This window comes from Egretta garzetta, unplaced genomic scaffold, assembly GCF_000687185.1.
Source record: "Egretta garzetta isolate BGI_Z169 unplaced genomic scaffold, ASM68718v1 scaffold797, whole genome shotgun sequence".
NCBI lineage: Eukaryota > Metazoa > Chordata > Aves > Pelecaniformes > Ardeidae > Egretta > Egretta garzetta.
This window is the reverse complement of record NW_009260172.1, coordinates 105,079-127,830: the sequence shown is the minus strand read 5'-3', so window position 1 is coordinate 127,830 and position 22,752 is coordinate 105,079. Positions and strand designations below refer to the sequence as shown.

General features: G+C 40.6%; 1 protein-coding gene across 1 annotated transcript in view; it reads right to left on the bottom strand.

Annotated features, from left to right (window-relative positions):
* The window catches only part of PRMT8 (protein arginine methyltransferase 8), an 81,618-nt gene that overhangs the window by 11,850 nt on the left and 47,016 nt on the right, over positions 1-22,752 (bottom strand). The window contains exons 3-7 of the mRNA XM_035897137.1: positions 14,310-14,465; positions 8,872-8,935; positions 5,100-5,242; positions 4,622-4,709; positions 965-1,080 (exon numbers count right to left, since the gene is read on the bottom strand). Coding sequence (XP_035753030.1) covers positions 965-1,080; positions 4,622-4,709; positions 5,100-5,242; positions 8,872-8,935; positions 14,310-14,465 — 567 coding nt within the window. The remainder of the gene's footprint in view (positions 1-964; positions 1,081-4,621; positions 4,710-5,099; positions 5,243-8,871; positions 8,936-14,309; positions 14,466-22,752) is intronic.

Sequence of the window (22,752 nt, the reverse complement as noted above, 5' to 3'; positions counted from 1 at the left end):
GGTTCTGCAGACTAAAGGTATGTCTTTCCTTTTTGCATATGGGAATACTTAATGCTGTGCTTGTTACTAGCAAAAAGTGAAAGGGAAAAATTAGAACTGAGTCTTTGGGACAAATGAGCACACTCTTGGATTCATGGACTTGATCCTACCACTGTTATTGTTACGGACAGCCTTATTCATAAAAGTAGTCCCACATGAGGAGGATTCCTTCATACAGAAGGGATTTTAGAGCTTTCCTGTGTTCCTGCTTGCTATGGAACCTGGTCTTGTGAACAGGGAGTAGTGACTATTCTGTCTTATGTGTAGAACAGGGTACAAGCTAACCTCTGGCTGCAGATGTTGGGGTTGGGAGAGCACAGTAACATTCTGGATAAGGCTAAGAATTAGGAAGTTATACAAATAAATTAGTTTCCAATTCTGATCTCATGCTCTGGAGTAAATTAGAGTTATTTCATCAGAGCTGACAAATTCAGAAACTGATGCTTCAGTCTTTTTTACTGCAAACAATTAATTTACTCCTTCTTCTTAGCAGCATGCCATCAGTAATTTCCAACCACTATTTACAAGAAGGTAGGGCAATTAAAATTTATATCTAAATACACCATGTCTCTATTTATCCAGTATTTGCACATATATAACTTCTAAGAGTCTTAAGTTACAGTTAGCAGTAGCCAGGTGAATACAGAATCACTAGGAGCATCTTGCTTTTGGGTACTCCATAAGTCATCAAGTTATCAATGTTCATGCTTAGCTCAGGTGACAGTATTGGGCATGTGCAACATACTAGTACTGAGTAATTTAAAACTCCACAATTTTCCTTCTTAGTGTGATAGCATTCTATGATAGCTTCTGCAGCTAGTTAGAAGCATACAAAGATAGTAGTAAAACATAAGCAGCAGGTCTCCAAAGAATCCTACAGTTAGGTGTAAACATTCATAATTAGGTACATTTGGAATTACCAAACCTTTATTAAACAGGCATTGGTCACCACTTGCTTTGGATCTACTATGTCCACCAAAGGCTCCTTCATGGCAACATCCCTAATACAGGTCATGTCAAAGCCGTACACATTCTCCCACCCTGTCAATGCAAATGGATGTGTCAAAGATTAGCAGTAATAATAAAAATTTTTTTTTTGTTTCTCAAAGCATCTTTCATTTGAAGAAATTCTACCATCCCCTAACTTCCAGCTCTCTTCTTTAGCTCTTTGCTTCCTGCCCCAGTTGTCTATGTCATCATTGCTATTTTACAGATAATGCAGTTGTGGCAAAATAACTCTGAAATGTACATCTTCTTGGTGTCCCCAAAACTGTGTTATATGAGATTTGTCAGTGATTTTCATGGCTTTAGACATCTGACAGTGCTGCCCAAAATCATATAATATGTCAGGTTGAGACTTGGGAATAGCTGTTAAGATTATTCTATCCATTCTGATTAATATTTCCTTCTTTTATAGATTGCTATTCAACCAGCAGTTTGCATGCTCTTTTAATTATTTAAGTAGTCCTAGTTTCAGCAAGTGAATTACTGACAAGGAGTAGAATTAAAGGCATGTTTCAATACTTGGGGCATCCAAGTTTTAATCTGCATGTACATCATGACAAAAAAGCAGAATGTCCCCTTTCTAAAAGATTTAAAAGCCCTGCTGATCTTCTGTATTTGAACTCTTGTGATTGTTCCAATAAATGCTTCTTATCTTGCTGAGGGATTTTTTTCTTTTTTTTTTTTCTTGAAACACTGAAAAGTACACTGGCTTTGCTTTTAAGATTGCTTAACAAAATGAAAACAAAAATATCCCAAAAAACTGAAATCTTAGTCTTATGAATCACATGAGTCAAGGTCCATTCAATGCTCCATCTGAAAGTCTAAAATGAATACTGTGAAGTTTTTAAAAAATTGTTTGAACACAAGCAATGTAACTGATAAACAGCAATATTGAGCATGTTTGAAATACCTTGTTTTTTCAGAGCATAGCATCTGAGCTACTGGTGTTCCCAGAGGACTATGATTAAAATGTAGTATGAGCAAAAAATCTACATATTTCTAAATTGGAACAAATCTGGACATCAACAGTTCTTTGATATGCTATCTCCTTATTGGGCTGTGAGTTTCTCAGTATTTCAGAGGAGCTGGTGATCAAAACTTTTGTTTCAGGATCATGAGCATGTGGGAACTTCAGATCATATTTATAGAAGCCATATGTTTTTGCGTGGTTCCTCAGAAAAGATTAACTAGGAAACCCTGAAGCAACAATTCAGTAAGAGTTGTTGGGGCCTCCGTCATTTGATGTACTTCAGCCTACATAGGATGCCTTTGAAATATATGCCACAGTCTATATTAGACAGAGACCTCTCCCAAGAGTTAAAAGATAAAATTTTATGGCTTTAGCAGAAAATCAGAATAATTTACTATGGTAGTACTCTGTGGCATTAATAAAGTTTGAGGAATCAGAAGTCAGATTGTTTTAGAAACCTCATTGCATTATTTCTCAATCAATATGATGATTCTTGCATGCCCTTTGAAATTCTCAGCCCTGCATCTCATATGAAGGCAAGACTCCAACCACCTTAAAAGAGAAAAAAGGAAGATGAATAATTGAAATGTAAGGAGACACCATCAAGGATTTATAAACTGAAAAGAGAGACAAGGTGGTGATGCAGATAGGTAGGGAGATGGAAATAACTGAAGAAGACACAGAGGTATAAAAACTGAAGGGGGAAAGGAAATCAGAGGTGAAATCAGAAAAGAAAGTGTCTTAAAGGGAAACAACATTTCAGAAGAGAAAAAGAACCCAAAACATTTCTTTTAAATGATGAAAAAATAAATGAGTTGAAAACAGGTGTGTTTTCTGTGAGAAAAGGTTCGAGGCCTAGAAAGGAAGGGGTTCAAAAGTAAGGTGAAAGAAGGCATAAGGGATATTTTTTAGGCCAAAATGGCTTTGATTCCTTTACAGAATGGAAGCCTCATACATCCCTTTGAATCTATAAATTTTGTAAGGAATTTCACTGTCAAGGTCATCACATAACCGAGCAGAAAAACCTAGGCTGTGCTTGAGGAGTGGATATAATTCTCCCTGGCACCTACACAGACTTCTTGTCACTGCCCCACTGCACTGGGCTTGCTTTTGACCCCAAATGGTAGTTTCGACCCATTGGCAGTTCTGTGTATTGGCACTGAATTTGATTACAGAAACACCAAACTTTCTTTTATCAGAGGAGCTGAGAGGCAAGGAATGAGGAGTTTTTGTTTTCATTTAAAGTTTTACTGAACCCACTTATTTTACCCAAGCTTTTGCATGGATCCTTAATTAATAAAACCGTTCAGGATTTTTGTGATTTTTTTCCCCTAATGGAAAATGCCTTTAAGTGACATTGACCAGCTCTGAAAAATAAATGAAAGTAAAAAAAGAAAAAAAGAAGAGTGAAATGTAGAACTTACTCATTTCATCAAAATGATTATGACCAAATAAATCCAAATGTGGGTGATCTGGGGGACAAGAGGTTGAATGTGAACCAGGATTATGACCTTGTAGTGATGAAAGTGAACCACATGCTAAGATTTGAGGAGTGTCCAAGAAAACTGGGTTTGGTTAGCCTGGGACAGCAAAGGCTAATGGTGGGATCTAATTGCTATCTGCTGCTAGGGAAACAAAGAAAAAGTCAGATTCCCTTCAGGTGACAAGGCACAATGAAGGCAGGTTTCAGCAGGGAAAATTCTGATTGGATATTCAGAAACATGTTTACTTGCTTCAGCATTTGAACAAGTTCCCAGAGAAGCTATGGAATCCCCACCCCTTGACTCTGCAGGGCAGGGCCCTGAGTGACCTGCTTTAACTGTGAAATGTGGCCTGCTTTGATCCGGGGGGCTGGACTAGGTGACCTGTAGAGATCACTAACAGCACCAGTTATTCAATGCTACTTCAAGGGAAAAAAACCATTTTAAATGTAAAGGAAAAGTCAATTTTATGCATCTATGAAGTAAAACAAAAAAGTTTAGAACTTTTTTTTCACATCAAAGTAAAATGGAAATTTCTGATCCTTATTTTTAATTTAAAAATTCTCACATAAAATGTTTTTTAAAAAAAAAGCATGAAATGTTTAAAAAAAGCATGAAATGTTTTTTTTCTTCTTTACAAGCTTATTAGTGAGTTACAATTTTCTGTAGGCTTGTTTCTTAACATTTACAATTCATTTGCATCTTATTAGTTTTTCTGTTCTTGTTATTTTAAAAACAAAACCCATCACCTGGATGGCAAGAGAGTACCACCAATTTTAATGGCAGTTATGTGGGATGATGTATTTATCAAAACAACAGTAAAACTAATCTCCTAAAATCCACAATTTAAAATAGAAGTATCATCAGTATAACTCCACGCAAGGTCTACATCAATTTATTCATTCATCTTTCCTTTGTGCACTTTAAATTACTGCAAGTTTCCTGATTTTATCACCAGACTGGAGTTTTCTCAGTGTTCATGTTTATATTGGAATTCTGGCCTGCTTGGTGTGATTTCTTGGCTTTTGCAAAACTTTGCAAGTGAAGAGAGTCTAGGAGGTCAGTATAGATCAAGTATTTTAGGCAAATAACCATTGGAAAGAGTTATTATTAGGCATTTACTCACAGTGAATTTTGAAGTCCTTGTACTGTCTGTCTTCAATTGCTACCACGTACAAAGCAGCTCGGTCTGGAAACATTAGCCCTCCAGGTTTCTGTTGATGAATTGTGGGGAAATGGATCTCGTAATCTATTCACCTGACAAAGACATCACATTTTGAACTGCACATACAAAAAACAGACAAGCACCCCTTGCATGCCTTTATTGTTTTCCTTCAGATTGCCACATCAACTTTAATCTCAGCAACTCTTGCAGCTTGTGTCAATGTCATTAGATAGGGTCTATGTGAACTTCACCAGCAGTTAATCAAAAGCAAAGCTCTTTCACTGAGATTCCCTTTGTTAATCTTTTCATTAAAGCCTAAGAAATGGCATTTTGAGATGTAATTGTGTCTTGTTGTGGTGAGAGTAGTAGATGGAAGGCTTGTAGTCAGAAAATAAATGATGATTGCTCCAGCAAGGAGTATGACACGCAGAGTACCTACCAGCCACTTGTCTCGTGCGAAGATGACTGTGTTTAACATTGACTCATAGAACAGACAGTAACCCATCCACTCGCTGATGATGATGTCTACTTTATCCACAGGTAATTCAACTTCTTCCACTTTACCTTTAAATATTGTGATTACTGAAAAAAGAATCCAAAGAAATATGTTTCACATAATAAAACACCTGACTAATTTCCTTACTGGTGAATTTCAGGCTGACCTTTTCAGTATGATTCTCTTCTTGAATGCCTGTAGATAAGGGGTGACTCCACACAGTTCAATGAATTTTACACTATTTTAAAACTACTTGCAGTAAGTATAATAAACAGAAGTTTTAGTATCAGTATAAAAGGGGAAAAAAACCAACCCCAAAACCAGAACCAAAACCCAAACCAAATAAAACCCAAATATAAAAAAACAACAGAAAAACAGGCCTTACCTGGTTACCTGCATGATCTCATTTTACACGCCCTTTGGAATTTGGAAGATTTCTAGATCATTGACCAAGCAATGCAAAGAATCCACCTAGAATCCTTTAAACATCCCTGTAGGGTTACACATACACGATCTCATCACCGAGATATTAGAGATTTATGGAACTAGGATCTGATTCTTATCTGCTTTTCAAACATATTATGCTGGCTTCACAATGAGGAAACTAATGCTTATTTCTTCCATGAATTCTGGGGAGCTGACTCAACTGAGAATGTCAGATCTAGGCTGATGGTACACAAACAAGAAAATTTGTACAAACACAGTTCTTTCATGAAAAATAATTTTTCATTCCTTTCTGCTTCATGATTGAATCTTTTATAACATACTGGCATTCTCACTCTGAATATTCTATCTGGTTTAGATTTGCATAACTTCCCACAGTTGTCTAAAGTGACTGCTGGAAAACATTGCTGTCAGGCATTTTGTCACCAAATCAGTTTCAAGGCAATTAAAAAGGCTGCTAGAAGTTTGATGGAGTAGAATACCAGATCCTCATAGACACTATTACAACACAGTGCATTAAATTACTGGCAATACTGTATACTACTTACAGGAGACTGGGTATGCACTGCAAAAGCAAATCAACATGCAATTAATAGAACCGGTTGATACCAGAACAGGTATTTTGCTTAAAGGAAAATTAAATCCTTGTCCATATTTAGTTCAGTTTTAACAAACAATTTTGTTTTAGGATCACTACACAATTCACCAATCATTCTTGCATTTTTAAAAATATATTTCCTATCTACAAGTGTATTCCGAATTATTTAGACAAATAATTTTCTGCTTTGCCTGCTATTGTTTGTTGCAGTGGATTAAGTCTCATGGTTCTGGATTTTTCTTTGGCAAGGTAGCTGATGCACTTGAAATTCAGAAATAAAGTGAGTAGGGAATATTTTATTTTCCATTACTAACTGGTAAGATTACTGTATTACTCTTAATAAATGGCAATTTTTAATGATGCCAACTTTTATTGATGAAAGTGGTCAACATTCAGTTTGAGGAAGATGAAGGTACTTTCATTTAGCTAGAATAGGTTAGCTGTTTAAGAGTGGAATTGTGGGTTGAGTGATCTTTAGAACTCAGTGCAGGGAAAATGAGGTTTCATTTTTCCAAAATACATGCAGTACTCTAACCCAATGTGGCCGCTTTATTTACATAGCAAACTTTTAATCCAGACTGGCTCCCTAAGAAATTGGGAGCGCTCTGATTCAGACTGGTAACAAAGTATCAGCTGGTAAGAGCAACCTGATGGGAAAAGAGCAGAGTTCTCTTCTCCTTCCCATTCTTTAAACTCCTTCCTTTCACAGTTAGTAGCTCAATAGTTCATCTGTTGTTATACTGAAGACTCTTCATGTCTAGAAGCTCCAGCCACACATTCTCCTTTCTCCTAAGAACTTTCACTGCCACAATTCTTTTGGAGTGAATTTTAGCACTGTTGACAGCTGCCAAGTGACACACCTGCAGACTTTGAAGCCCTCTGTTTATGCCTAGAACAGCCACAGTGTAAGCAGCAGCAGCAGCACAAGTTCCTCCCACCTCCCTTCACTTTGATGAAACATCTTCACAAGGCACCATGTGGGAACAGATTGTGCTATCCCCAGCTGTATTGTATCTGTTCTGGAAACAGTGGGGTTTTCCTTGGTTCAGCCCCTTTTGCTGACTCTGCATTTCTCTAAACAATTAGGGGGGAAAAAAAGAAAAATTTCGATGACCAACAAGATCCTTTGGCTCAGTACCTGGTTGCATTAAAAGAAAAGTGAATGTGGGTCAGTGTGAAGAGTGTAAGTGTAAATGTTAGTAGTTCAGTTGTGTAATTTGTTTATATTGGAGACCAAACTGCAAGTCTCCTTCCAAAGAGGAGGTGTCTCTGCTTCTTTTTCCACAGCTTTTTCCAAGGACTTGTTCCTTGGAGAAACAGGAGGAAGAAGCAGAGATAAAGACCTTCTGCAACCTCTGGAGCACACTGGATCCTTCATAGTTATTCTGACAATTTTTTCTCACACACAATTCCTGTTGCTGGAAATCCAAATGTAAATTGATTTATGGTATGCTGTTTGTGTAGCTATTTGATGAAAGGCCATTCTGGGAACATACGGGCTCTGCACCAAAGGTGCAGAATAACCAAGCTGAGGTCAGCACCTCATTGTTTTAGTGCCTTATCCCTACTGTGGTGGAGAGTATTTTCTATTTCTTTTGCTTCCTTTTTCTGATCCAAAAGTTGCATACACGGGCTGGCCTCTTATATCCCGTGTCACTGCTGTTTCTTTCACACCACACCACTTGAAAATGCATGCTGTACAGTAAATTCTCCTCCCAAACAGATCCATGTTAGTCAGAAGCTGCCAGTGACAGCAATAAAAATTAGAGTAGATCTAAACCAGAATAGAAATCTATCCCTGCGCAAGTGCTAGCATAGCACCAGATAAAGGTGGGGGCAGATGATACAGTCTGCCAGCTATGACCTGCACTGCTCTGCAGCAAAGGCAAGCTCTTCACAAGGAGCACTTTAAAACAAGAACTGTAACATAGCCTCAGTTTAAAAAAGCCTTATTTTTTTGGTTGTTACAAAGATATTTGTGTGCAGTGATTTGGAGGAGGACTGAAGACATAAAATAGAGCTTGTTGGAGATTATTTTTTGTTAAAAGTTTTCAGTAGGTTGTGGGTATTTTTAGTATTTTTTTTAATTGAAGTGTTTCCACATGACTGGAAGTTTTAGCAGTTTTCCTTTCAAGAAAAAAAAAAAGTTTTCTATGATTCTGTTATTCTGATAATTGAACATTTTCATTTGTGTGAGTGTGTGTGTTTCAATATGTTTTTTTTAAAAAAGTTCTTTTTTTAAAGATGGAGGTCAGAGGAAACTCCTAGTGAAAAATCTGTATTGCTATGGAATACTTTTTGCTTTGAGCCTTATTTCAATTTGAATGTAACTCTGTATGTGTATTCTGTTTAAGACATAAGTTGGAATTCAAATGGCAGGTTTAATTTGAAAAATTCAGCTCTGATATGGGGCCTTTTGTCTGCTTTATTAAATCAAACTGACTATTTGCTTCTGGTTTTTGTGAGCCTAGAAGTAAATGTAGAAATAACTTCATGTGAGGAATTGTTGTAGTGCCTAGAATGATGCGTTTAGTTTTGTATTTGCATATGTAAATTATGCAAAAAAGACCATTTACATATAAACCACAGAACATAAATTAATCAGAAAAAGCAAAAAAGCAAAACAGTTATCTTCTCTTTCTCCTGAAGAAATTATTTATATATATGCCTTACTGTTGTCCAAGTGGTTGGCCTTGATAATTTTTTCTGAGTAGTCAGATATACTTGAACATTCAATCTAGGAAAAAAAGAAAAACAAGAGGAAGAGTAATTATGTGTTAGAGATCTCAGCTATATGAATCTGCTGAAGGCAGCAAAGACTCTACAGAGCATGTAACCATTGATGAAGAGTAAAACAAACCTTTGTGAGCAGGATCATGATCAACGATATCTTAATATTTAAACAGCAGTCTGTGCTTGAGTTAAACTGGCTCGTACAGAACAGATTTGTTTTAAGAGCTGTTGAAATGTGGAAAAAAAAAGGTCCTAACTACAAAATTACGTAACCTATTAATCATATTATTTAATATATTCCTCCACTTCAGAATATTGACTCCTCCCCCAAAAAAATCTGTTGGAGGGAATGAATTAGCATGATGCTACATTTCCTCACATATTTTAAAACAAAATACATTCCAACCTTGTGAATAATGTTAAAGTTCAAATTATGCCAATACTGGTCTGTGTCAAGAAGCAATTGCTTTTCTCCATGAAAAATCTATCATCTTTGGCAATGCATGATATCAGAAAAAGAATACAGACATTTTACACATAAGAACTGACTGAAATTATTGCATTAACAAAATATGCAGATCTGCAGGTCTTTTCCTATGATCAGTCTGTACTTTTATTAGGAAAGAAATTACAAAGTACCTTCTAGTTTTAGATTTGCCCTTAAATTTGTTAAAATCTGAGTTCTAGCATAAAATCTCATGTTTGCAATGACCTTTGATATTTTTCAGAGAAATACTGCATTCTGTGAATCTGTCTGGGTTTTGTGCCATTTAAAATCATGAGGGCCAAAGTTGCTGGTAGTCACCTAATCAGTTCCTAATTTACCTCTTCCAAATTTGACATTAAGCTGCTAATAATACATTGTATAATCCTTGTGTCTCTAATTCCCCTATAGGAATATCAAATATAATTATATTATCTCTAATGAGGTGTTTTATATGTCCAGTGGATTCCATTTAACCTCTAAAAGCCAAAATGTGCTTGATCTCTGGGATGGCACTCACAGATGGCAGGACAGCAGATGGAAGGACACACAAATCCCTTATTATTTTTATATAGCCCATGAAACAGCTAGACATAATAGCAGTCATAATATCAAACCCTATCCCCATGGGAACATAAGCATTAATTCTAGCTAAGGCTTGCCGGTGGATGTAAACCGCTCCTTAAGATGTCTGACTCAATGGCCTGAACATAAACCAAAACTGGCATGTAGAAAGGAACACCAGAGTGCCAGTCCAGAGAGTCCAAGGAAGAAATCTCTTGGAGAGACTCTGTCCTTTTTCTCCATCCAGCTTCTTCTTCCCTTACTGTAAACTGTATGCCTTGTCTATACTTACAGCCATTATAACATACTCAGTTTTCCTGTCTGTATTCACATCTGTTTGCCATTTTCAATTCCATTGCCCCTTCTGCTTGTTTTGGATGATTTTTAAATAAAGCATGGGTATGTAGGTGTTTGGAGATGGCTTTCCAACCTTTCTAAAAAAAAAGATGCAAAGAAATAAAAAGTTCTATTTCATGAACGAGTTTCCAGAACTCAGCTTCATTCTCAAAGAAGCAAAATAATAAAAAAAACAACAGTCAAATGTTCCAGTTCTCCTTCAACTCAGTGATCTGGTCAAATCTGTCCAATTTTACAAAGCATTTGGATTTTATGAAAACTGTGTGTTCCAATAAAATATGTCTGTACCTCAGTTTACAATTACAGAATCATAGAATCGTTTGGGTTGGAAGGGACCTTAAAGGTCATCTAGTCCAATCCCCTGCCATGGGGAGTGACATCTTTCACTAGATCAGGTTGCTCAAAGCTCCAGCCAACTTGACCTTGAACACCTCCAGGGATAGGGCATCCACAACTTCTTTGGGCAACCTGTTCCAGTGTCTCATCATCCTCATTGTAATAAATTTCTTCCTTATATCCAATCTAAATCTACCCTCTTTTGATTTAAAACCATTGTCCCTTGTCCTGTCACTATAGGCCCTGGTAAAAAGTCTTTCTCTGTCTTTCTTATCAGCCCCCTTCATATATAGAAATGCTGCAATAAGGTCTCCCAAGAGCCTTCTCATCTCCAGGCTGAACAACCCCAACTCTCTCAGCTTTTCTTCATAGGAGAGGTGTTTGAGCCCTCTGATAATTTTTGTGGCCCTCCTCTGGACCTGCTCTAACAAGTACATGTCCCTTTTGTACTGGGGATCCCAGAGCTGGATGCAGTACTCCAGGTGGGGTCTCGCCACAGTGGAGTAGAGGGAGAGAATCACCTTTCTCAACCTGCTGGCCACACTTTGTTTTATGTAGCTTGGGACATGATTGGCTTTCTGACCTGTAAGCACACACTGCTGGCTCATGTCCAGTTTTTCTTCCACCAGTATCCCCAAGTCCTTCTCTGCAGAGCTGCTCTCAATCAATTCATCACCTAGTCTGTATTGACATTGGGGATTGCCCTGATTAAAGTGCAGGACCTTGCACTTGGCTTTGTTGAACTTCATGAGGTTCACACCAGTCCACTTCTCAAGCCTGTCAAGGTCCCTCTGAATGGCATCCTTTCCCTCAAGTATGTCAACTGCACCGCTCAGCTTTCTGTTACCTGCAAACTTGCCGAGGGTCAACTCAATCCCACTATCTATGTCATTAATGAAGATATTAAATAGTAGTTGTCCAAGGATGGACCCTTGAGTTTCTTCAGATATATCTAGTTCTGTGTGTATATATTCATCTCTACTTTCATTTTACGTCTCAGTCTTTCAATCTAATGCTGCAAATGTCTCCTCTTTTACTGGGGTGTCTTCCTGAAACAGTTACCACATTCTCAGATTTCCTTTTTCCCTGGGCCGTGTCCTCATCACCACCTCTTTATCCAAATCAGCTAACATCTGACATGTACCTTCATTTTATGTGCCTTCTTACATACATTGTTTGTCTGAAAACACCATAGATTTCAGCTAGGTCTGCTGCAGTGATTGTTCTGAATTTTGTATGACTAAATGCAGCAGATGAACCAAGGTTTCAAGGGATAATTGAATGTATTTTACTATTCCTCACTCACCCCTCCCAAGCACCAACAGCCACATGCCAATCCTATCTCTTACAACAGCTTCCCAGTTATATTAACATCATTGCATGATCTACTATTATCCTCTCACAATGGTTAGGGGTCAGAGCACATGAAGAAAGAAGAAAAACTGAGGGGGCTGGTTCTGTTCAGCTTGTAGAAGAGACCCCCCCAAATCCAATAGCTATCCTCAACTAGCTAAAAAGGGCTTGCACAGAAAACAAAGTCAAACTCTTCTCTGAAGTGCATGATGACAGGACAAAAGGCAGTAATCATGAGCTGCAGCAAGGGAAATGCTATTGGAATAGGTGCTGAGAGAGCACCACCCTTGGAGACTTTCCACATTAGACTGGACAAGGCCTTGAGCAACCTGATAGAGCTTTAAACTGAAGTCTGCTTCGAGTGGGACATTGGATTAGATACTTCCAGAGGTCTTCTAAACTAAATCTTTCTATGAGTCAGTGATTCTATGATTTACACCTCTTGAAGACCCCAAGATGATTCTAGCAGTTGGCTGAGGTAGTGGCAAGGAATAAGTTCCAACACTGTATAAGAGGGGATAAAGAAGAACCAGATAGAGTGATTTCAGTGGCACAAGTAGTCAGAAAACCAACAGTGTGCATTTGTCAACAGTTCCCACAACATGCTATTTGAAAAATCACATCTAACTGTGGAGAAGAAACTGGAACATCCAGCTCTATGTAATAACTCATGGGAAATGTTTGCTTTTAAAAGGAACACTCACAGTTTCCATTGGCACTCTTTGCCAATAGGACCATAAAGTCTGAATTTGATTGTAAGATTGCCACTGCCAGATCTCTGAAATATCTACTTTTCCAACACAAATACAAGTCTGAAGCTTGCTGTGTGATAGGCTTCATTGTGAGGTAGGTCATGTGACAAGAAGGTTGAAACTCTCAGGCTGTAGCAGAGGAGTTTCACACCTGAGTTCCTTTGAGAGCTAAGTTTCCTGGTTAGCATGCCCCTCAGCTTAAGTGCTGAACACCCTATGGGGGAGCTGACACCAGTGTGCCATTGAGCTTTATAAATGCCTGAGGTACAGCCTGAACTGTAAAGAAGTCCAAAGAAAAAAAAAGCCCACAACAACAAACCTGTGGAAAATTATTTACTTTTCTTTTACTGGGTGAATTTTCTGCTAGTCAGCTGGCTCACTGTAGAATCAGATAGGCATCAGTGCCAGCACAAGGGAGGGAGGAAGACCATATGGCCAAGGATCTGGGAGATAGGAAGGTGGGAACACAGCATCATCATTTTGTATATGCTTATGCTTTTAGAGCACTACATCTTTGCGTGAAACCTGCATTCCTGAGTATTCTCCCTGAGGCTTTGAGATAATAAATTGTGTATTTGGTTTACAAGAAATACATTCTAGCTGCCAATTCTGTATATTAAGTCTCATGCTTAAATGCCAAAACTTTTGCCAGTGCCTTCTGATTTCATCTTCCATGCTCTAGTCTGATACTCAGATGAGGCACTCAGAATTAACATTGGATTTTGAACATATAAGCCTGAGAACTGAACAGGAATCCTTGCATTTCATGTATCATTATAAGTAATAAAGATGCAAGTGACATCAATGTCTTCAAATGCACAGATGTAGCCAACGAAGTTTTAGTAAACAATTTTGTCAAACTACACGGAGAAATAGGATCTAATTTCCCTTTTCTATGTTTTGTTGTGTCTGCAGGACAAATAAAAGGCCAAAGCAAAAAGCAATTGTATTTGTCATTTTAGAATCAACAAACATGATTCTGAATATACTTAGGAAGCAAATCTATGCTCTCTCTAATGACTGTTCTGCAGAGAACTGCACTCCTCAATTCCAATGTATTTAAGGTAATCATTCTCTTCTGCCTCTGAAAAGCATTATTGTTGGCACAGAAAACATGCACATGCTTTCTTGCATGATTTGCCGAGTTGTAATGTACAGGGAAAAGAAAATTGTTTCAAGACTACTAAGTTGCAAAACTTAAGAATTTAAAAAAGCAAGATAGTTCCTTTGACTCCTCTTAGTAGGAGTGAGTCCATTGAACATTTTTTTGCAGCCAGGAAGAAATCTGAGTATGTACCAGATCACCAAAGATTCCATACAAGAAAAGACATTATATCTCTATTTGGAAAAGGTACATTACTGTAGGTCATAGAAAGCAATCGAACTCCACTGAAATCACTGTAAATCAGCCATAAAAGAGTTTGGAGAGAAGAACTTCAAACCAAGACAAGTAAGAAAAGGTAAATCACCAAGCCAAATTCTCAGGCAAAATGCACAAACAAACTCATAATATGAGCGAAAAGTCTTCTTACCCCATATACCTTCTTGGCTCCTGCCTTTGCAGCAAACATAGAGAGGATTCCTGTGCCACTTCCAACATCAAGGACAATCTTATCTTTAAAAACATGTTTATTATGATACATTGAGTTTCTATAGGTTAATGTGCGCACTTCATCCTTTAACATTTCCTGTGATGAAAAAAAAAGCATTGTGTTATTATTTGAAATGCTTATATGCATTCAACACTGCTGCTGAATGTATTCCCTTATTATAATTTAAGCATTAACACACAACCTGAAGAGTTTTTCAAGTATTTTGGGGGGCACACTGTAAAATGCTAGCTACTTAGAATTGAATTATAGAGAAGAAGCATGATATCCATGGTACAATTTTATTTTTCTAAATGTGACTTCACTGTTACGGTTGACAACCAGAATATAATCTAATCACAGAACTGTTTTGGGCATAGACAGAAGCCATACAGAAATCCAAGTTTTCCTTTTCTCCTAAAACATGCACAGCCTAGAGTCTCAGCAGAGGGACTTTCTGAGGTTCCTCTTTGAACACAAAAGAAATCATTGCATAAACCATTATAAGACAGCAGTCTTTATAGCCTGGCCCAAAGTGATGCAGGAAGTCATAGAATCATAGAATTGTTTAGGTTGGAAAAGACCTTTAAGATCATCAAGTCTAACCGTTAACCTAACAGTGCCATCCCACCACTAAACCATGTCCCTAAGCACCTTGTCTACCCATCTTTTAAATACCTCCAGGGATGGGGACTCCACCACTTCCCTGGGCAGCCCCTTCCAATGATTGACAAACTTTTATGTGAAGAAATTTTTCCTAATGTCTAACCTAAACCTGCCCTGGCACAACTTGAGGCCATTTCCTCTTGTCCTATCGCTTGTTACCTGGTAGAAGAGACTGACACCCACCTCACTACAACCTCCTTTCAAGTCCTTAGCAGAGCTTAGAGATATGGTGCTGTATGGTACTCCCTTACTGCTCTTCTGTTCACTCATTTATATGACCAATTTCCAGAACACATTAATGTATAACCTAGACCTCTACCTCACTATTTTAAGTTGTCATTGTTAGGTGCTGATTTTTGCTTCACTGATAGCAGCAATACACGCATTTCTTTCCATTGACACCTTGCTCTCAAGTGTGCATATATCAAACTATTCCAAGAAAGAGCACTGAGGTCAAGATCCAAGTGCCGTTTTTTAAAAGCAGTGTAGGCCATTCAATGCACACTTTAATTTTCTCAAAATGCTTCTTTTAGTCTAGAAGGCTGAACTTTTGCTTATATTACTGCCACCATTTCATAGTTTAAGCAAGTAGGCAAATGATTTTTTGAATTTCAGGATAAAATGTACCAGTTCATTTCTCAGCAGTCTGAAGCAGTAGTGCTTTGTTTTATTATTGTTTTTTGTTTTTTTATTATTGTTTTTTTTTGTTTTATTATTTATATATATAAGTTGCTCACTTACCTGTCTTGGCAGGAAACTATATGTACTCGATAACCATAGATGAAAAAAAGGCTATTATTATCATCATAAAGCATGGTTTGGCATCAGGCAAAGAAAGCAGCAAAGGAACAGTCCAACACTGGAAAGGTGATGGAGCACATCCTCATGGAAGCTTTCCAAACATATGAAGGACAAGAAGGTGCTTGGGAGTGTTCAGCATGGATTTGGAAATGACTGACCACCTGATAGCTTTCTATGGTGAAATAACAGGCTCTGTGGGTGAGGAGTGGATGCTTGTTTATCTTGATTTTAGCAAGACTTTCAACACTGTTTCTCATAAAATCCTTATTAAAATGAAATATGGCCTACATAAATGGACAGTGAAGTGAACTGAAAACTGACTGAACTGCTGCTCTCAAATGTTGTAATCAGCAGCACAAAGTCCATCTGGAGGCCAGTCACTAGTGGTGTCCCCCCAGGCGTCAATACTGGTGTCAATATTGTTGGATACCTTCAATAATAACCTAGATGATGGGACACAATGCAGTCTCAGCAAGTTTGAAGCTGATAGAAACATGGAAGAGTATTTGATTCACCAGATGGCTGTGCTGCAAATTAGAGGGATCTCAACAAGCTGAAGAAAGAACAGACACAACAATGTCAACCATGCTGGTCTGCTGTTTAATCCTGCCCCATAAACTCTCAGCTGGAACATCATCTGTCCCATAGTGGACATGAGCCCATGCATTCAGCTGCTCTGTCTCCCTTCTCACCTTCCCAGTCTGTCCCTCCTAAAGAGCCCGTATTCAGCTATTGTAGCATTCCAGTCGTGTGAGCAATCTCACAGAATCTCTTTGATCCCTGTGAGACTGTAGCCATGGAACTGCACACTGACCTCTAATTTCTCCTGTTAATTTTCCAGGCTGCATGTATTAGTGTACAGGCACTTCTGAGAGGCTCTCTGTCATGTTGATTTTCCAGAAAAAGTATAAGACTTTCCCACATAATGCTGCCTCTTGGTACTTCTTTTTTTTTGTATGCTTACATGTGGGGTGGACCCCTTCTTCTCCGTTTTATTGGCTAACTATGGGGTCTTGTCCACACGACTCTGCATCTTTTGCTTACCAACTCAGTCCACCACTTCTCCGTGTGACTGTGGTTCATCACCTCTTTCCTCTATCATTCTTAGCTTAAAGGTCTCATCACCAGGTTGGCCAAGATGGCAAAGATACTTTTGGCCCAGTTTGTCAGGTGGATTCCATCTCTTCCTAGCAGACCTCAGTCCTCAAAGAGGCTCCTGTAGACATAAAAGCTGAAAACCTGTCATTGACACCAGTTGCACAACCGATTGTGGACCTGCAGAAGCACTTCTCAAGTCCTTATTTGCACTGTTAGAATTGAGGCAAAAAACCACCTGGAACACCTTGCAGTTGATGATCATCTTAAGAGCCATCTAGTCACACTTGATATGCTCCAGATCTCATTGGCGCTTATGTGGAAGAGCAGCAGTGGTAATCCAAGGCTGGTCTAAGAGCTGGACAAATGTCAGCAGCATCTCCACAATGTCCCAGATCCAAACACCTAGAGAGCAGGTCAGGTCAGCAGATGGGCGCCTTTGTTCCCTGCAGGAGAGAGCCTTCCACTACTATCACGTGTTGCTTCCTTCCAGTGCTTCTGCATGGCTCAGCGCCAACTGGTTCTGATGCTTCATTGGACAGAACTTCCTGCCTCTCATCTACAATGAAGGCAGTGAACCTATCCTATAGCTAGAGATCTACACAAGTCTATGGGGCTGGATGGGACCCACTCGAGACTACTGAAGGAGCTGGCAGAGGAGTTTGCCAAGCTACTCTCCATCATTTATCAGCATTCCTGGTTAACAGGGGAGGTCCCAGATGACTGGAGACTTGCTAATATGATGCCCATCTACAAGAAAGGCCAGGAGGAGGATCCAGGGAAAGACAAGCCTGTCAGCCTGACCTCAGTGCCTGGGAAGGTTATGGAGCAGATCATCTCCAGGGGATCAGGCCCAGCCAGCATGGGTTCATGAAAGGCAGGTCCTGCCTGACCAACTTGATCTCCTTCTATGACCAGGTGACCCACCTAGTGGATGAGGGAAAGGCTGTGGATGTTTTCTACCTGGACTAGCCTTTGACACTGTCTCCCACAGCATTCTCCTAGAGAAGCTGGTGGCTCATGGCTTAGACAGGTGTACTCTTTGCTGGGTAAAAAACTGGCTGGATGGTCAAGCCCAGAGAGTTGTGGTCAAAGGAGTTAAATCCAGCTGGTCACAAGTGGTGTCCTGCAGGGCTCAGTTCTGGGGCCAGTTCTGTTTAATGTCTTTATCAATGACCTGGATGAGGGGATTGAGTGCATCCTCAGCAAGTTTGCAGATGACACCAAATTGGACAGGAGTGTCAATCTCCTTGAGGGTAGAAAGGTCCTGCAGAGGGATCTGGACAGGTTGGATTGATGGGCTGAGGTCAACTGTATGAGGTTCAAGAAAGCCAAGTGCCGGGTCCTGCACTTGGGTCACAACTACCCCACGCAACGCTTCAGGCTTGGGGAAGAGTGGCCAGAAAGCTGCCTGGCAGAAAAGGACCTGGAGGTGCTGATTGACAGCTGGCTGAATATGAGCCAGCAGCATGCCCAGGTGGCCAAGAAGGCCACTAGCATTCTGGCCTGTATCAGGAATAGTATGGCCAGTAGGAGCAGGGAAGTGACCATGCCCCTGTACTCGGCAATGGTGAGCCTGGACCTCGAATACTGTATTCAGTTTTGGGCCCTCACTACAGGAAAGACATTGAGTTGTTTGAACGTGTCCAGAGAAGGGCAACAAAGCAGGTGAAGGGTCTGGAGCACAAGTCTTGTGAGAAGCAGCTGAGGGAACTGGGGTTGTTTAGCCTGGAAAAAAGGAGACTGAGGGGAGACCTTATCACTCTCTACAACTACCTGAAAAGAGGTTGTAGAAAGGTGGGTGTCAGTTCCTTCTCCCAGGTAACAGGCAATAGGATGAGAGGAAATGGCCTCAAGTTAGGCCAGGGCAGGTTTAGATTAGATATTAGGAAAATTTTTTTCACAGAAACGGTTGTTAAGCATTGGAATGGGCTGCCCAGGGAAGTGGTGGAGTCCCCATCCCTGGAGGTATTTAAAAGAGAGGTAGATGAGGTGCTTAGGGACATGGTGTAGTGGTGGAATGGCAGTGTTAGGTTAATGGTTGGACTTGATAATCTTAAAGGTCTTTTCCAACCTAAACAATTCTATGATTCTATGATCTGCATGTGGATCAGGAGCCTTCCTTCTGTTGCCAGAAGTCACAGGTTTCCAGCCTTCACCATCAGAGAAGTCCCCACTTCCAAACCTGATAAGTACAGACTCTGACTGCCCCTCCTTTCAGTACAGTTGGGGATTTAGGCTCTTGTACCTTCAAGATCTTGGAGAAGATCCAGTCAGTCTCTTCCTCATGTCCCTGATGCTGCAAAGTGTGCCAACTTCCTCTAGTACCTCCTTTACTTGTTGATACAGATTCTCTACCATTGCATACCTCCACCAGGCAAGGAGGCAATGATGTCCCATCCCAGCATCAGCAAGTGGCCCCAGGTTCTCTCTGCACTCCCTGAGACCTAACAGAGCTGCATCCTTCCATTAGGAGCTCAGTCTGATTTGAGGTCTCTGATGAGTCTTCAATATTTCTCTTAGGTCTCCTCACTGAATTGTTCCTCTGTATTCTTCCATTCTTGGATTGAATTTCTGAATACTACACTGGTGTCCTGGTTTCAGCTGGCATAGAGTTAATTTTTTTCCTAGTAGCTGTCACAGTGCTGTGTTTTGGATTTAGTATGACAATAATGTTGATAACACACAGATGCTCTAGTTGTTGCTAAGCAGTGCTTATACTAGTCAAGGAGTTTTTCAGTTTCCTGTGCTCTGACAGGTGCAAAAGAAGCTGGGAGGGTGTACAGCAAAAGGATATTCCATACCATATGACATCATGCTCAGTATATAAACTGGGGGCAGTTGGCCAGGGTCAGTGATGGCTGCTTGGGGCATTGATCAGCAGGTGGCGAGCAATTGCATCGCGCATCACTTGTTTTGTATATTCTTTTATCATTATTATTATTATTATCTGTTCCTTTGCTGTCTTATTAAACTGTTTTTATCTCAACCCATGAGTTTTACTTTTCTTTTTCTAATTCTCTCCCCCATCCCACTGGGGGCCAGGGAGGGAACGGTGAGCAAGCAGCTGTGTGTTGCTTAGTTGCCACCTGGGGTTAAACCATGACAGTCCTTTTTGGTGCCCAACATGGGGCTTGAAGGGTTGACATAACAACAGAGCTGACCACAGGATGTTAAAGCAAACTTGTTATAAACATTCATTATATTAGTTTAGTAATTGCTGGTCATAATGTTGATTTACTTGCTCTCACAGTTGTATTTGATCTCAGAGTTGTGTTATGTAACACCTTACTTGCCATATATACTGTTTATCTGTATTTATGTGCTGTTTATCACCTCTGGTAGGTGGATGTATTGGGTTTGCATGGCAAAGGCTTTAGTAGGGGGTGGGGAGGGCCTACAGGGGTAGCTTCTGTGAGAAGCTGCTAGAATCTTTCCCTGTATCCAACAGAGCCAATGCCAGCTGGCTCCAAGGCAGACCCGCTGCTGGCCAAGGCAGTAACAGTGGAAGCACCTCTGTGATAACATATTTAAGAAGGAAAAAAAACCCTGCTGCATAACAATAGCTGGGGAGAGAGAAGTGAGAGGATGTGAGAGGAGCAGCCCTGTAGACACCCAGGCCAGTGCAGCAGGAGGGGCAGGAGGTGGTCCAGGTGCTGGAGCAGAGACTCCCCTGCAGCCTGTGGTGAAGACCATGGTGAGGCAGGCTGTCCCCCTACAGCTCATGGAGGCCCATGGTGGAGCAGGTATCCACCTGCATCCTAGGGAGGATCCCACACTGGAGCAGGTGGATGCCTGAAGGAGGCTGTGACCCTGTGGGAAGCCTGTGCTGGAGCAGGCTCCTAGCAGGACCTGTGGACCCACAGGGAAAGGAGCCCAGGCTGGAGCAAGTTTGCTTGCCAGGCTTGTGACCCCACAGGGGACCCACGCTGGAGCAGTCTGTTCCTGAGGGACTGCCCCCCATGGAAAGGATGGACCCATGCTGGAGCAGTTCGTGAAGAACTGCAGCACATGGGAAGGACTCACGCTGGAGAAGTTTGTGGAGGACTGCCTTCTGTGGGAGGGACACCACACTGGGGCAGCTGAAGAGTTTGAGTCCTCCCCTTGAGAAGGAAGGAGCGGCAGAGATAGTGTGTGATGAACTGACCCCAACCCCCATTCCCCATCTCCCTGCGCTGCTACAGGGAGGAAGTAGAGAAAATCAGGAGTAAATTTAAACCTGTGAAGAACTGAGGGCTAGGGGGAAGGCATTTTAAGATTCAGGGTTTATTTAATTCTCTCCTTCTCTGATTTGTCCGGTAATAAATTAAACTAATTTCAACAAGTTGAGTCTGTTTTGCCCATGACAGTAACCGGCAAATGATCTCTTCCCGCCCTTATCTCAACCCACGAGCCTTTTGATATATTTTTCCCTCCCCTGTCCATCTGAGGAGGGGAGTGACAGAGCAGCTTGGTGGGCATCTGGCATCCAGCCAAGGTCAACCCATCACAGTGGAATAAGGTTATTGTTTTGCTGTACTGTGTAACACTGACTTATGGTATGATAAAATTATAGGTCATGAGATCATATTTATACTCAGCATTGCCATCACCTCTGTACTTTGGGAGCCATCTATCAGAAATTATTAATAATTACACTTTTTACTTTTTCTCCTCAGAGAGCCAGCCCATGGAGGAAACACCTTCCTCGATCTTCCCCTTTTTATCCAGGCTAATAACAATAGCTTTTGAGAATTTTGAATATCAATATTTTTAATATTTTGGATGTTCAAACCAGCATGGTCCTACTACTATGTTTCCTGAATGTGTGTCATGTCTTGCTTAGGGTTAAAAATTATTTAAGAATACTGCAGCTATACTCCAATCCCGGTGACAGGGCCTGTGGCTACTCAAACCCTTGAGACAAGCACTGCAGCTACTCCAACCCCAGCAACAGGCACTATGGTTACTCAAACCTCGATGAGAGGTTCTGCATCTGAACCAGAGAACCAACCCATGCTGGTATCAGTCACCCCCATACCCAAGATGACAACTTGGAAGTGGAAGTCAGCTCATTTAGTAAGTGATTAAGAAATTTCTCCAAAGAGAGAGAAGAAGGAAGAAGCATTTGGCCCCGGGAGTGAGGAGGCAGACTATGCTAAAGCATCATAAGAACAGGAGCAGGAAGAGGAGTTGCTTCCCCACATTTACAGACCAGTATCTCACCTATCGAGAGTAAGTGTTCTTCTGCTCAAGACAGAGCATATAGAGGGCACCCTGTGCTTTTACCTGCGTGACCATGGAGAGGACATGAAGAAGTGGGATGGAAAACCTACCTTGACCCTAGAGGCATGGGTACATGAGTTGCAAGGAAAAGCAATTACACAAGGGGGTTCTTCCAGGAAAATTGCTGCTCCAGTTTTCAGTGGGCAGTTCCCCAGACAGGCTAAAAGGGCTGATCTTACTTCTGATCTTAATGAAGGAACTCCTGACTCATATAGACAAGAAATGAGTAACGAACACTATGACCAGGACTAGAGGGGCCCTGCCTCCAGCCAGGTGGAGGAGGGACAACCAGGTTTACTGGACCGTGTGGATTCAATGGCCTGGCACATCAGACCCACAGGAGTATAGGGCTCTAGTAGACACTGGTGCACAGTGTACCCTCATGCCATCCAGCTATACCCACCTGTATTTCTGGAGTGACAGGGGGATCCCAACAGCCAAAGTGAGCCTAACCGGGAATGAGTGGCAAAAGCACCCCATTGTGACTGGCCCAGAGGCTCCATGCATCCTTGGCATAGACTACCTCAGGAGAGGGTATTTCAAGGACCCAAAAGGGTAC